We start from the raw sequence: 16,871 nt of genomic DNA, 5'->3' as shown, positions 1-16,871 counted from the left end.
ACCGTAATAGACGAACCCTGTGTGATAGTGAGTAATTGTCCTTACATAAAAACCTAGGTGTGAGAAAGAGACGGAATAGATGAAGACCATAAAACCGTTTTGAAACAATTTAGTTACCATTAGTCTCCTGTCAAATTGAACTGCGTTTTAATTTTAGTATTTTTATCGTTATTGTTCTGTGTTTTAACGGATATTAATTAAAAATATAATGGTCTCGTGTTCTGTATTAGATTGTGTTGTTACATATAGCAACAATCCAAGCAAAGAAAAATTTCACACTGATTCTTCAATACTACTTTCGTGATGTTTATTTTCGTAGAACATATGCACTAAAATACTAAATATAACATAATAAATAAAATATTGTTTACGAGAATATCACGCCGTTTATAAGTATTTGTCATCGGGATTGTTCAATAGCATTCATAGCAGTTCATGAACATTTTAAATTGAGTCTCGCCGTAATAAGGCGAGTGTTTGTCTATTACGCTAGTATACTAAGTTTATAGTAATACTGGTCGGTCATTACCCTCTTGCGGTTTGTTTTTGAATAAAATAAAAAACGAGTTTGTAATAAACCTTTATAATATAATACCTCTATATATTGTGACCCCGGTACAACATGAATCTCACCACTATCGGCTATATCTTATAAATTTACAGTTTGCTGCCTCGTGGTCGCACTATGAGAAGAAGGCGATCAATTTGTAGTCGCATAACTAAGAATAACAACAACAAACTATCTAAATAGTATCTTGTTAAAAAAAAAAAAACATAACTTATTTAAGGTATTGTCAAACATAGACGCGAACGGAACCGAACTGAAAGCAAGGAAAATTCGAACCGAAGCGGAGACGTCAAACTACAAAGTAGGCACAGAAAACCGAAAGGGACGCCACTCGTGTCAAAGTTTTGTAAATAAACACAACCGTCGGGCTTCGCGTCTCGCATTCGCTCTCTGTTTTACGTCGTGAAAACGGTTTGGTTTGTCCTGGCGTGACATGCCTTTCGGTTCGCCACGAATTCGGTTTGATTTCGTTTGTCTATCTGACTAGATCCAAACGATACTATACGGCTGCATTTAGTGCTCGACCGACAGTCGAGCGTAGCTATAAGTATAAAAACATATGAGAGCGTTCAGTCCAGCGCTGATGAATTGCTACGCGCGTAGAGCTACGTCACTGTGACGAGAATTGTGGTCCAGCGTAGCTATAACTATGAAAACATATGAGAGCATTCGTCCAGCGCTGATGAATTGCTACGCGCGTCGAGCTACGTCACGCTGACGTAAATCGTCGGTCGAGCGTAGCAATAACTATGAAAACATATGAGAGCGTTCAGCTCCGCGCTGATGAATTGCTACGCGCGTAAAGCTACGTCACGCTGACGTGAATCGTCGGTCGAGCGTAGCTATAACCATGAAAACATATGAGAGCATTCAGTCCAGCGCTGATAAATTGCTACGCGCGTAGAGCTACGTCACGCTAACGAAAATCATATCATATCAAGGCGATAAATTAATGCGTTCAGTACGACGCTCACCGAGCCAATGCACCGCACGCGCGTGCATACAAATATTTGTGTTCTGGCATGTTCGAAGATACTGTATAAAATTCTCCTTCAATTTGACGCTCTATAATAATTAGGTAAACATCATATCTTCTCGGTCTTTTTATCCGTAATTGTTTGGGTAAGTAGTATATATTAATGAGGTTTAAAATGGATTCATTTTGCTTCGCAATCGTACACGCGCTAATAAATTTGCTGTCACCTGAGCACTAAACACAACATGGTCAGCGCGTACGGTACGCGCTACTCTCGACCGACGTCAGCGCTGACCGTCGGTCGAGCGCTAAATGCAGCCTAAATAACAAAATGAAAACGCTTCGCCACGCATTCGGTTCGCTGTCTGTTTGACAATAGCTTTATTATTCGATTTAACAGCTACTGTCAATATTAAATAAGCACGATTATTGAAATGAAAATAGCACAATATACATTTAGGTGTTATACTTTTGTTACAAATATTTCGATTATCTATCAGACCCAACAAAAATACAACACACACTTATAGTAGACCAACAATAAATGGATAATCCATTGATATGGATGCATGCATGATTGCATCAACTATTTTTTTAATAATAGCTTATTATTACATTTCAGTCCAGTCTAACAACATTAGTATAAAATTTTCCAGGAATTAATGAATGACAATGACATAAATAATGGTTACACAAATAAAATTCGAAAAAAAAAATTTACGAAGCGGGTCTCGAACCCTCTCGCGTTCCGTGCGAGTGCTCTTCCAACTGAGCCAACCGTTCGAGTGACGTATCGTTGATAAAATCTTCCCTCATAAAAGTGTCCCACATCGCGAACGTTCATATTATTTTTCATTATTTATTTGTTTAATTAATCCCAGAAGTGAGGGTTATCACTTTAAAACATAACAAATTGTTTAAATAATGGTTTCTGAATATTCCGCACTGATTAATTTTACAAGAGCACCAAAACTTGCAATTTAAATTGCAAAACACTCATTTTTAAATGCAGTTTAAAGTTTTTATTTTATAAACAAAATAAGTACTACTACTACAAAAGTTTCAGCATTCTACACTTTAAATCATAGATATTATAATAACTAAAGCTAATTTAATAATTTAATACAAAATAATAACGAAATGCTAATAGAAACTCTCTGTGCATTTGTATTACAACACAAATACTATTATCGATATTAGTGATGGCTGAGACCGTTATCGATAAAACTATTCAGCAGAACAAACATGAAAAGCAATGAGAACTAATCAGAGCAGCTAACGACAATAAATGAAATGACTTAACACTAAACAATAAAAAATTAATATCACATTTGACGCGACCATATTATACACAATAAACATTCTGACATAACCGCGATTATTTCCATTATTTTATTAAAAACTTAATTATAAAGAGTAATAACGACCAAAAATATACCAAAACAGACAGAGGTATGGATAATTTATCATTAAACGACATCATATGATAGTGTTAGTGTCCCAGGAGATTGTCAAAGTTATGTAGGTACAGCCGGCCGCGGCGTCAAAAAAATAGCGATTAAGTTTGTCGACAATCTAACTTAAATCCTATAATCTTTCGCCGAAAGTTCATTTTCCACAAATGTATCCATATTTTTGAACACTTTGGGTGGTTCTATATTTTGGCTATGTTTATGACGTTTATGGTGTCCCGATATATTTGACTACTATCTATTCACTTTCGGTGAATAGATTTGTATGGTAACGATGGGTGTTGCCATGTTTGATGCTGACTGTACCTGCATTTACCAATAATCTGGTATACTTCGCTTATAACACTGCCAAAAACCCTTGAATGGGCTAATTATAATTAGTGATCTTTAAACAGTGATCATAAACTGGCAGTAAATGTTGTCACTTTGAGAAAATGATTTGTAATCATTTTTGAACACCTATTGCTCCATTTCCAGAAATGGATTAAAATTTAATTTTAACTAATTGAACACCTATTGCTCCATTTCCAGAAATGGATTAAAATTTAATTTTAACTAATCTTATATTTCCAGCAGTACATCGCTGGAAGTTACAAAAAGATCGTACATTATGTTAATATCCAAAAAATAGAATTTGAGTTTTAATAGTTTTATTGAAAGGAGTGATTATTAGTCTCTGATGATGAATAAATCTTAAGAGTATTGGATCGAAGATGATGATGCTCACCATAAGGTGGTGTGATTGAGAATTTTGAACCATGAGACATAATAAATTAAATAAATAGTGTTATAATAATTTCATAGTTTTCCAAATATCACAATAAAACACACATTCTAACATATTTTAAATAGGTCCATTTGTTGATAAAACTTTTCACAATTTTTTTTTCATTAATTAATTAACAAGGTTTAATAACATATACAAGCATTTAAATTTGCATAAACATATAGATTCCATTGCTATCCATATCATAGTTTATTTCACAAATTATCCTATACAAAACAATGGTTAATTTCATTCAACGCAATTGTAAAAAAAACAATTTAAGTTATAAAAATGTTTTTTTTTCCAAGTAAGTATCCAATTAAGCTGGAATGTAAAATGGTTGCCATGTCTCACTTATTTTATAAATTTGGTAATAATTGATTTTTTTTCATAACATTTAGAGGTATAAACAATTTTGTTTTTGCATAATAACAATATGCTATATAACTAAAAGGCGAAACATTGTGCATCCCTACTATAGTATAAACGCTTTTATATACAAACATACCTACAACTGATAACGTTACTAATGCATGGAAATAATTTCATATAAATATTCCCTTACCCTAAACAATAATATACCTTAATGCTACTGAAATAAGATCAATAATCGTTCATAATGAGCTATCAGTTTGTCCAATGATAAAATATCTCAACCCTAAAAGCAAGGCGTATATAATCATTTAAAATGTAAAAGCATCGAAAATCGCCTCGAATTTAACCTACTTTTCATACTGCTCATTTGTATGAAATTTTGAGTAGATACAAAGTTACATTTAAAAAATTTGCAAAGCGTGATTAAATAAGGCTTCTTCGTAGTGTGTATGCTTCACTTTTAGGGTTTAAAGGAGTCTGCTCACTACACCACGCCATACCATGACCGTGCTATAAACGCCTATATTCTCTCTCAGAGCGCCATTTTATTTGACGGTGACAGAGTTAGAAGTGACATCAAAAAAATTTGTAAAGGAATAAATTTTTTAGAAAATAAATGCCTTTTATGCTTATTAACGTAACATACACGGAAAGAAACACTAGAAAGTATCACAAGCGAACCATATGACAGTTATAGAAGCTTCGTGCATGACACGCGGTTGGTGGTTGAGGGACCAGGTTCTAATTTTTCATTGCCTGACACGATCTCAGTACGTTCATAGTACATACCTTACCGTAGCGTTCGTTACCTTATAGTGAACAGGCTCCTTAACACGTCGCAACCTAGAAATGCACTTCAACGTCGCCGTTCACATTGACCAATTTAGTCCTTTTTTTATTTGTTCCCAGATGAATATATTAGTAAAAAGACATAGAGCCATAGCAAATCAAATCCAAAAAACTAAGGTTTTTAATAGGAACCAATATCAGAATTTAAAAAAAAAAGGATTATTGGTAGACTGTTTATACCACCGACGCAAAATTAGCACCGGAACGAATGAACCTATATCGATGCGGTTATTATGTTCCAAGCTGATTAGTTTTACTATAAAAATTGATCGGGGGATTTTTATAGTTGTAAATAAATTGGGATAGAATATCTGGGAACATAAAATCGCATATGAGAGAAAATAAGACTGCATATACAAAATATTGGCAAATTATTTTTGCAAATTAGTTGCATACCTAATAATTACAACATAAACTCATAAGTAGGCACTTAGGTGTTTACAATGTGCTAATTTCCTATCATACGTGTAACAGACAGCCTCTTGTGAACAGGATGCATGGAGGCAGAGGAAACGCCAGAACACGTGCTTATGGAGTGCAGCAGTGTGGCCGAACAACGGGCACCAAATATATTCCAATCGGCAGCATCGCTTTCGGATGCCTGCAGAAACTTAAAAAGACTGCTAGACTTCTGGAATGATCTGAGCTGGTTGGAGTAAGAAGACATTTTTTAAAAACGCATCATGGCCCAATCAAGAAGCTAACTCCCTCATTCATAATAGTCTGCTAACCTAAAGCATTGCTAATTCTCACCCTGTCTTTTTCTATTGACCTAAGTCAGAATAAGAAAAAACACTCCTTAGCGGCTGTTAAAAGTTAGCTGACCATTATGAATAAGGGGGTTAGTGTGTAATCAGCCCAGCTAAACTAACTATGCTAATTTCCTGCGTTTAAGATAATTAATTAAGGGAATTAGGTATTAGTGTAGTTCAACAATGTAAAATGTTTTTCAAAAGGCGTTATAGACTACAAAACATTATTGTTTGATGATTTTTTATTGTAAGCTTTATGAATGCTTTTCTCTATGGTGAAATTGAAAAAAAAATCATGATGAAGATCCAACCATCCACATTAGACGTAATTTAGCATTAAGTATGTACAAACTTGTAATACAATTTGTTTGGATGTACTAGTTGTAGCTAGCTTTTAGGTTTATGGGTACTTTGATGACATTTGAGAGCATGTATGAAAGGAATAATGAATGTGGACGAAACATAACAAGTTTGTAAGGATCGTAGCAAGTGGAAAGAAGTGGTCTGTGCCTATCCCTACGGGAAAGAGGTGTGATTTTATGTATGTATGTATGATGACATTATAAAGGTTGAAACAACAAATAATTGGCAAAATGCTATTTCCACCAATTTTCATTTGTTACTTTTTGAGTCAGGATGAATGAAATTAATGAATAAAAATACAATTAAAAAAAGAAAAAATGCAATCCAAGACACGATAGTCCTAATGCAGTGTAAGAATAACACAAAGTTGGTTACAGTTTTTTCAATGCTATTTCAAATAAGCTCGATACTTGGGTACCACACAAGGTCACTGTAAAAAATCTAATGAACTGTGTCCTCATTTGTGAAACTTTATTTCAACTGCAACAGCATCATGTCACTACCTACAAGATGGCCACCTATGACAACCTAGTTTTATTATGTTCAAACCATAGGTATTATTTTAGTTTCTTCAACTGTTATCTTTGTAAGTAGTTTGGCACATCCAGTCCTTCTTATTCCATACAAGTATAAAATATATTGATGTTGTTATGTGAAGCAATTTTTATGTAGCTTCATTTTTTGTAACTGTTCACTTTGTTTGTTTTGCATGCTTAGTCACAGAAACCTAAAGTAATATTATATTGTATATTTATGTAAAACTCTCATGAAAGTGATTTCTGGGTACATAAAATTGATTGCCCATGTTATTTGAACAACTTAGAAACCAATCTCGATATCGTTTTGAAAAAAAATATAAAACCACGGCCGATATAAAACCACGACTAATACTGTTAATATTATAAGTACAGTCTTATAATCAATCAATTGACGTTTGCAATATTGGGAGACTTACGACCTTATTACGAGAATTAATAAACTTGGTATAAAGTTATATCTGAGAATAAACCTTGAATATGTAATATGTTTACAAATATACATATTGCTTATGATTGATTGGTTTATTTGGACGTTTAAGGCTGCCTGATACGGAAAACTTTAGAATTATCGTTGTGCATGTGACAGTGTTGTCAGCGATATAGTCAACATTTTTCATATTCTTGGTTTATTCTCAGTTATAACTTTATACGAAGTTTATTAGTAAGGCCGGTAGTGTTTGCGCAGTGGTCAACGTGTGCGTGCGGCGCGAGTGCTAGTCTAGAGCGCGAACAGGACAAACTGATAGAGTCGGCGCTACCTGAACATGTCGGGCCGGTAGTACACGGCGACGGCCAGTAGCGCCGCGCCCACGGCCAGGAGCGCACGTCGGCCGCCCGGTCGCCGCATGACGCGCGGCACGTAGCGACCCAGCCGCGCGGCCAGACCGCCGCGGTCGACCCGCCCCGCTCGCCCCGCGCGACGCACACGCATGCGTTCTTCATCCATCTTGCGCTGTTCTTCTCTGAAACGCAACACATCTACGTGAAAGGTGGATGGCGAGAATGGACCCACATAATTTAAAAGTTAAGAAAGCATCGTACAAGTACAAGTTAATATCAATTATAAACTTAAGTATATACGATGTTTATACAAAAATTATTGAGGCGCTAAGATATAGGGGTCAAAATAAATAAATTATAATAATTTATTAAAAAATAAGTCATCTTGCACTAACGGAATTTTGATACTAAAATCAGTAACATTAAAAGATTCGATACCTTCTTGAAAAAATAATGAATTATTAGCTGCTGGCCAACCTTCCACATATATATTATATTATCTTTTAGCAGACAGTAATTAGGCATAGATATATGATACAAATTATTGATTGAACAATAGGCTTTTTTCTCCCACTTTTTTAGACTTACTTACGATTTGCTATTTTTTTTAGTTTTGTTACGTTCTCCAATTATTAATAGCTTTCAATGATGTACGCCACTTCTTTAAAGCTTAGCTTTAAAGCACCTTATTTCGGTAAAAGATAGTAAAACTAGACGATAAATTAATATGACAAATAAGTAACAATTTACGACAAAGCCATTTTTGAATAACACTTTTAAATTTATTTATAGATAATGCCTGAACACTGGCTGGGACTTGCACGTTATTTGTCTATACACAGGTAAATATTTTATATTCTTGGCACAAAACGTTACAAAAGAAGACAACACAGTAATATATACTCACTCCCTCCTCTCCAGAGCTGCGACCTCAGCCTCCAGGTCTTTGGGATCGTTGTCGTCGTACAGTTTGCTGGCAATCACTAGAATGTCTTCAAACGGCAAGTCATCTGGTAACTGCAAATTATAATTCAATATTAGATATTTAGTGCCCATGCCAACTACCAATATAAAGAAACTAGCTGTAGTGTATTGACATCTAGTCTGAACTGAGTATGTGTTAACAATCATTGTCACTGTCATGACATCGACAGTGACATTAACCGTGTGACGTTAAGTGCTATATAAGGAATGCACAGTACAGCGGAAAGCCAAATCCCAGCGGATACTCCATAGGGAGTGCCGCTTGCGCCTCTCTCTCCCCAAGAGAGGGTCGCCTTCGATGAAGGCTTAGAGGGCACCTGCCCAAAGCTAACCCCATGTTGTGTTTAGTGGTAGGCTAGGCTTTACGTGAGTCCCACATAACCAACGCAGACTTAGGCTGTGTTGGTATGCATGAGCATTCACCACCTCCCTCCCGTTGTTATCCCGGAGGGTAACCATTTCCCTTTGTTTGGGCGCAAAAAAAAAACAGAATGTCAGATCTAATCGGCTATCGGTTGCTTGCAGACGTCCCCGGCTGTAGTGCAACATATAGTAAAGATTAGTTGTTTCACTTGTGAGAAAATGTATAACATTATACTAGCTGCCCGGATTCAAATTCAAATATTTTTATTCAAAATAGGATTTATAATCACTTATTGAACGTCAAAATCTACCACCCATTCAAAAGAGATTGCCTCAGACCTGAGAAGAATGGGCGCAAGAAACTCAGCGGGCTTTTTTTTTAAATAAAATATGGATTACAATGTAATATCGTACAATAAACATTTATAATTAAAGAGCCTGAGGGTGTTCGCTTTAGTCCCAGTCCGTGGTGTCATTTAGAAAATCGTTTATGCTATAAAAACCTTTCCCTCACAAACGTTTTTTAACAATTCTTTTAAATTTCGTAACATATTTGTTTTGTACATTTTCTGGGATCATATTGTAGAAGCATATACATCGCCCAACAAAAGACTTACTAACTCGACCCAACCGTGTAGTAGGCGTAACAAGTTTATGTTTGTTCCTCGTGTTAACATTATGAATGTCACAGTTTCTAGAAAATTCCGCAATGTGCTTATGAACATACAAAACATTATCAAAAATGTATTGAGAAGCAACAGTCAAAATGTTTATTTCTTTAATTTTTTCTCTTAATGATTCTTTAGGACCTAGGTTATAAATCGCGCGAATAGCCCTCTTCTGCAGCACAAAGATAGTATTAATATCGGCCGCACTGCCCCATAACAATATACCATAGGACATAATACTATGAAAATAACTAAAGTATACTAATCTCGCCGTATCTATGTCACTTAACCATCTAATTTTCTTAACCGCATATGCTGCAGAACTAAGCCTCTTCGCCAATCCTTCAATATGGGGGCCCCACTGCAAAGAGTAATGCCAAGAAATATGGCAGATTCCTCTGGTTTTACCACCTCTCCATTTAATAAAATATTCGCATCTACATTTTTGACATTTGGCGCGGTGAATTTAATATATTTGGTTTTATGATTATTTAACAATAAGTTATTGGCGCTAAACCAGTACACGATGTCAGATAGAGCATTGTTTACTTCGTCATACAAAACTTGGCTTCGTTTCACTTTGAATATAAGTGAACTGTCATCCGCAAACAATACCACCTTGTGTTTTTTTTCTACAAGGTTAGGTAGAAGAATAGACCCTTGTGGTACCCCCATACCGAGAGGAGTCCCAGGAGATTAGCTTCACCACTTGCACTGATTATTATCAACAAATCTCTTAGGACTTATTCTCATTCATTCTCTTCTATCCAACCTTATAGAAAAAAGCAATGGTGTTGCCTTTATATTGAAACTCATGATGAGTGTGCATTACCTTGCAACGCCAGAGGATTCACATGAGCGTTGCCGACCTTTAAGGAAGGTGTACGCGCTATTTTTTAAGGTATCCATGTCGTATCGTCCTGAAAACACCGCACAAGGAAGCTCATTCCACAGCTTTGTAGTACGTGGAAGTAAGTTCTTTGAAAACTGCACTGGGCTCACGATCTGGATATGGCGTTCTGAGGATGATATCCTAATTTGTGGCGTGTCGTGCGAATCAGGTGAATCAGCTCTTCAGAACACTCCCCGTGATACATGCGGTAGAAGACACACACTATTGTGACAGTGTGTGATATACTCACCCGCGACAGCAGGCAGTGCATCATAGCCATGTCGGCGTCGCAGCTGAGCACGTCGGACGCGCGCTGCAGCACGATAGCGGCGGTGACGTACACGGGGAACAGCGGCGGAGCGCACAGGAAGTAGTCGTACAGGCGCACCACGTCCGAGTAGCGGTTGAGGCTGTGCCCGAACCACGTGAGGTACCAGGGCAGCGCGAACATAGTGCCCACGCCTGATCTGGTGTAGATAAATTAACAACATTTTTTAATGACAATAAGAGACGACACGAGCAGGTCGATCAGCTTATGGTAATCGATACGTCCTACCCATTACAATGCAAAAATTCTGAGCGGCACTACAATAACGCTTGTCACCTTGAGACATAATATGTTAAGTCTCATTTGCACAGTAATTTCACTAGCTATGACGACCTTCAAACGGAAACAATAATGCATACACATTGCTGATTCACAGCAGAAAAAGGCGCCGTTGTGTTTTCACGCCGGTCAGAACTTAATTGCCTCGGAAAAACGTCAAAGACTCTCTATAGCAAAAAGTCGAGGTAATGGTGCAATTAGCCATCTTTCAAATTAGTCTTCTCGAGTCTTTTCTTATCGCTACTATTCAATAATAGAATTGACACAAATAAAAACCGTTATATCTTTTAAGCCGGTTTTACACAATGCGCTTGGTATTTAGTGATTAGTTGAAGGCTTTTCATATTTGAACATTCAACACTGATCAGGAATCAATGCCACTATGATATAAAAGGGACTGCACTCGAATTTCTCAGATTTCATATATCTTAATATATATAAATTACGTGACACGTTGTTTGTCCGCGATGGACTCCTAAACTAATGAACGGATTTTAATGGAGATTACTTCATGGAGTGCAGTTTGGTCCAACTTGAAAGATAGGATCCTTTTTATTTCGATTTGGGACCCATAATTATTTTTATTTCCAATATTTGTTTTGTATGGACATATTTTCTGTGAGAGAATTTAATGACACACGGTTTGACAGTTCTCCTGTGAAACAATTTCATTATAACAACAAGGAGCATACGTTACGAAATAATTCTTGATGTTATGAAAAATTATTGACAAATACATAAGAAACAGTATTTTATTTATTATGTGCAGGACAACGTCTGTCGAGTCAGCTAGTTATACAATAGAATTCAGTTGGTAAGAAGGGCTCCTGCACTTTTTAGGATCTTTTAGGACTCTTAATATAATTTATATAATAATTTTAGATACTTTATTTTGCTACACACACACACACACACATTCATATGCTCCCGTGTACAAGCGTACACATCAAGCGTTTCTATGGTCCTATGCTACCATGTCCACATGGACACTGCAAGACAGCCGTAAAAAAACTGCCAATATCTACGCATCCCTAGACAAAAAGACCAGAGAGATTTTTATACCGGGTGTATTATTAATTGCTCTTGAACAAAATGTATTAGAATTTATTTGGATTTAGCTGGCGGCGGCCATTTTTGTTTTGCATATAACGGAAACATTATTTTGTGTTCAAAAAAAAATATTATTTTTAAAGAAATCATAAGATCATAATTATAACGTGTGCACAATAGTAATAATAATACATAGAAATCAATTGCAATATTTTTATTTTGACGCGTTTAGCAAAATAGTTACAATTTCTTCGTACAACTCTGAAAGAGCGGCGATTTCACAGCACGTTTTTCACTCAACTATTGTAAACACAAGTGGTTTTTGCGTGTGAAGTTGCCGCACCGGGTTTGGCGCCAAAACAGCTGAGCAGGTGAATTCTACGGGCGCGCGGGACGTGTTGGCATATCATTAAGAACACATATCAATGATAAATATTTGATAATACATTTATATTATGACATACTTATCTAAGCAGTCTGCCAATCGTTCATCGGCTCTTCGCACGACGGGCAGCATGTAGTTCAATAGATGCTGGGTAGGCTGCATGGTTGTTTGCATGAACGGTGCTAAGGGTGCCTTCTCTCCATATGATAACCGACACAGTAGAGGGAACGACGCCCGGTCGCCGCAAACCAGCAGTAGTGTGATCGCTACATCATGGTAACCCTGCACATTTATAATAAACAATATTACTAACACTCCACTTACTCAGGATGATGGCTAGAAAGTTAGGATACCACAAAGGCGTATTTTATTAACCTCAAGCACAGAGTTTTCATTTGTCGTAGAACTGCTCTTCGACAACACCTCCCTTAAAGCCTCGCCTAGTATCGGAAAACTGGGTTTCGAAATTTCGAGTGATTGCCAATTCCGTAGTCATCTGCAATGCAAAGCCAATTTGGCTTCGAAGAAGCTGGGCGTCATAAATAGAGTACGGCTATACTTCAAGCCGTCCCATATTCTAGTGCTCCACAATGCGCAGGTCCGGCCACGTATGGAGTATTGCTGTCATCTCTGGTGTGATGCACCCCAGTATCAGCTCGATCCATTTGACCGCGTGCAACGCAGAGCTGCTCTAATAATCGGGGACTTAGTGCTCTGTAAATGGCTGGATCACTTGGCGTTGCATAAAGACGTCGCTTAATGGAGTGGCTTTCCTCCACAGTGCGGTTTTCAAGGAAATTTCTTCTACATACAACAGAGCTGTGAAATGAGCTTCCTTGTGTACGATAGTACGATACGACATGGGTACGTTAACGGCCAGTAACGCTGCTGTGATTCCTCTGATGTTGCAAGAGAAATTGGGCGGCGGTGATTACTTAACAGCAGCTGACCCATAGGCTCTAAGGCCAAAAAATAAGAAGGCAGCTAGTGAGTGAGACTAGACAAGTAAATGCAAACGAACGGTACTCATTGACAAAATACAGCCCAATTAGGATGTTTTCCAGCCAGGCTTGATCCAAAATTTACAAACGGAAGCGAAATAATGTTAAGAAATGAAAAAGAAAGAGTGTGAGTGACAAGGCGAGAGAAAGAGAAAGGAGAATGTGGGCGGTGATGATCGCTTAACATCAGGTGACTTGTACACTTGTTTGTCCTCTTCCTCCATAAAAAAATTAAATCAATCCTTAAATGGAAAAATTTTAAGTTGGTAACAAACATACAGTCACATTGAGAAATTCATTTTTGAAGTTGGTTTAAAATAAATGATAAGGAACTATCTACAAATTATCAGAGTGTTTGCAGGTGTACATCCCACTAAAAGTCTGATAACACTTATGATTCCTCAGAGTCTGAAGAAAGTTTCAGCACCAATGATCAATTACATATTATAATCATTTATACAATATACCCCCTTATTCATAATGGTCCACTAACTTAAAACAGCCGCTCAGGAGTGTTTTTTCACATTCTGAGGTCAATAGAAGAAGACAGAGTGAAAATTAGCAATGCTTTAAGTTAGCAGACTATTATGAATAAGGTGGATAATCTTTTAGCATACTGTTTTTTACCATTCTTCATCATTGATATATTTAAATAAGTTATAGTTTTTTTTTAATAAATAATATATTGCAATCTGTCTAGGGCGGCATTCATCAACACGTCATGAATTTATATCAGGTTTGTGCGATACTTGTCCATTGAGAAGTCTGCTTCATTACAATCGATCTCAGTCTACAGTAGAAGATCCTGTGGGTTTTTACTTTTTAACCTTCTTGTTATGGTGACACTCAGGAGGAGCCTTGCAAGTACATTTGGATGGTGCGAAATTCTTGTATTATAGGCTCTCATTTTGTCCGTTACTTCTTGTTTAACATGTGGTTGGTGATATACCATGGTGTGTTAACTATCATTCTTAGCATCTTTGACTGAAACCTTTGCTTGAAAGTAAGTTATAGTTGAAATGATTACTTTCAATTATTATTGTTACATAACACTGATAAGCACACATATGCTGGCATGATTACCTGATAATATTTCAAGTGCGGGTACTTCATTATAACTCGCAGTATGAGCACTGTGAGCTGATCTTGCAGAGCTACCCTCTGTTCATATGGAATGCCAGGGGGAAATCGTTTCAATGATCTGTTTACATCTAATACTACCTGGAATATTATAAAAAAAAGTGATAAAAATAAGAAAAATGATAAATAATACAATATAGAGATATTAATGGTGCTTCCATAATATTTTGAATTTTTTTTTTGATGAAAATAAGGGACGAGACGAGTGGGATGTTCAGTTGATGGTTATTGATATACCCATTACAATGCAGTGTCACTCAAAATGATTGAAAAAACCCAAAAATTCTAAGTGGCACTACAACTGTGCTCATAACCTTGAGACATAAGATGTTAAGTCTCAGTTGCCCAGTAATTTCACTAGCTACGGCGCCTTTCAGACCAAAACAGTATTGTTTACACATTACTAGTTCATGGCAGATGAAGAAGAATATAGACACCATTGTGGTACCCATAATCTAGCTGGCATCCTGTGCAAAGGAGCCTCAAAAGAATTGCAGACAATATGATACATAGTAGGATAACTAATAAGTTGTTATTATAATAATTGATAATGATAGGTTTTTGCCATCATCTTATTAATTATTTTTATATATATTTATATTTTAGAAAATTTATTGAATTAGGCGCTACTTTGCGGAAATCCATAATTATACAGATGATTTAAGTTTTCTTTAGTGTTAAGTCCGCCAATATTTGTTTTTAAAATAATTCGACATGTGTTTCGCCTCTACATGAGGCATCCTCAGGATGTGTTGTCTCGCCAAAATCTGGCACGAGACTTTTATTTTGAGCATTGGAAATGCTAATAGATCAACAATATCCAGAAATAAGATTTTTCTCCATCTAAGTTTTTCTCATTGTTTAGTAGCCAAATGTATTAATTAGTTCATATTTTCATATTCATTAATGACTATATCTGACTAATAATTAATTGACAATAATCTGTATCGACTTGAATGACAAGTGTTAACATGCAGTTGCATTCCCTTCATTGAGTTGCCCTACAGACAACCATTTATAACACTTAAAAGGTTGAAAGATCATAGATATTTTATTATGATACTATATGAAGATATACATAAATAGTTAAGTCAAGTTAGTATCTATAAAGTCTACCAAACTAAAATTAATTCAGACAATTAGCCTACTTTGTGTTCACTGCAAAGTGATGTACATTATATTATCTTCATCAGTTTTATAGGACATCATTGGGAAGCCCCTAGAAGTATGCATATGTATCAAAAATAGTGCATTAGAATAAAATTATAACAAACAACACAAATAACTTACCACATGTGGTACCATGTATGGTGATAATATAGAGATGATACAACATACTACTACTAGTAATATTACTTACTTGATTGTATTCAGGGTGTGTTGACAATTCATCCAGTGATGGTGGATCAGTCATCTCTTCTCTTGTAACACCAACCAATAGTGGCCAAATCTGTTTTCGATATTCATCTAACAAAAATACCAGTTTGTATAACTTGTACAATATTATATTAACTGTTTACTAATATAAAAATTAAATGGAAAACAAAATGAATTGTAACATATATAATGAGGGGAGTACATAACACCGAGAATCATAATAGCCAAGATAATAAAAGCTTGGAGGAATAAAAAAAACAACTGATGTTGCTATAAATTACCATAGTAAACATGTAAAATACATTTTGGCAAAATTTTGACTCCTTCTACATTAAGCTTACCACATATTAATCCACCTTTGCTCTTAGCAAAATACTGCCATCTCTCATCATTAACAGCATCAGGATTATCTAAACATTTTTCAATGTCCTTTCGTTTCTCAGTGATTTCAGGGTCTTCAAATTCAAAGTCTAAAAGATATACAACGGCAAAAATTATTCACCACTTTCACTTGAAAGTCACAGTTAAATAAATGTTATTTTATATCAATTTTGATACTAACAACTCGAATATATTATCATTAATAATTATTTATTGACTAGAAACTCTCACTCAAACAGGAGGCATCTGTGTTTATTCAAATATTATTGTTTACTCATTACCTTGATCGAAGTTAAGCTCTGAAGGCGTAGCTATATCATCAATATTTTTGGCGTGATTTATTTCATCAGACTTTGTGTCTGATATTGGAGAACAGTCTCCATTTATAGTCCATTTATCTTCATACTCCGTGTCTAGAGTAATAGAATCCATCGTGTTTTACAAGAGAATTAGTCAAACCACATCACACACAAGTAACTTCATATTTGGCCGAATATCTCTACATTACATTTCATTAAAAATACAATAGAATGTGCAAAATTTCGTATTCAGATTTCGTGTACCTACCTACCTACCTAGCGGA

General features: G+C 35.9%; 1 protein-coding gene across 3 annotated transcripts in view; it reads right to left on the bottom strand.

The window, feature by feature from the left end:
• The window catches only part of LOC126969118 (TBC1 domain family member 20), an 18,710-nt gene extending 1,839 nt beyond the window's left edge, over positions 1 to 16,871 (bottom strand). The window contains exons 1-9 of one of the 3 annotated variants that reach the window (XR_007730354.1): positions 16,566 to 16,871; positions 16,249 to 16,379; positions 15,891 to 15,997; positions 14,474 to 14,611; positions 12,469 to 12,671; positions 10,598 to 10,814; positions 8,348 to 8,457; positions 3,530 to 7,622; positions 568 to 3,475 (exon numbers count right to left, since the gene is read on the bottom strand). Coding sequence is in view for 2 of the 3 variants with exons in the window: in XM_050814428.1 (XP_050670385.1) it covers positions 7,419 to 7,622; positions 8,348 to 8,457; positions 10,598 to 10,814; positions 12,469 to 12,671; positions 14,474 to 14,611; positions 15,891 to 15,997; positions 16,249 to 16,379; positions 16,566 to 16,720 (1,265 nt within the window). In the remaining variant the exon portion in view is untranslated. Of the gene's footprint in view, positions 1 to 567; positions 3,476 to 3,529; positions 7,623 to 8,347; positions 8,458 to 10,597; positions 10,815 to 12,468; positions 12,672 to 14,473; positions 14,612 to 15,890; positions 15,998 to 16,248; positions 16,380 to 16,565 lie in introns of those variants that run through there. The other 2 variants (XM_050814428.1, XM_050814429.1) reach the window with 2 other exon arrangements.

This window comes from Leptidea sinapis, chromosome 17 (assembly GCF_905404315.1).
Source record: "Leptidea sinapis chromosome 17, ilLepSina1.1, whole genome shotgun sequence".
In the NCBI taxonomy this organism is placed as follows: domain Eukaryota; kingdom Metazoa; phylum Arthropoda; class Insecta; order Lepidoptera; family Pieridae; genus Leptidea; species Leptidea sinapis.
The sequence above is the reverse complement of the archived record's forward strand: the minus strand, read 5'-3'. Positions and strand labels throughout refer to the sequence as shown.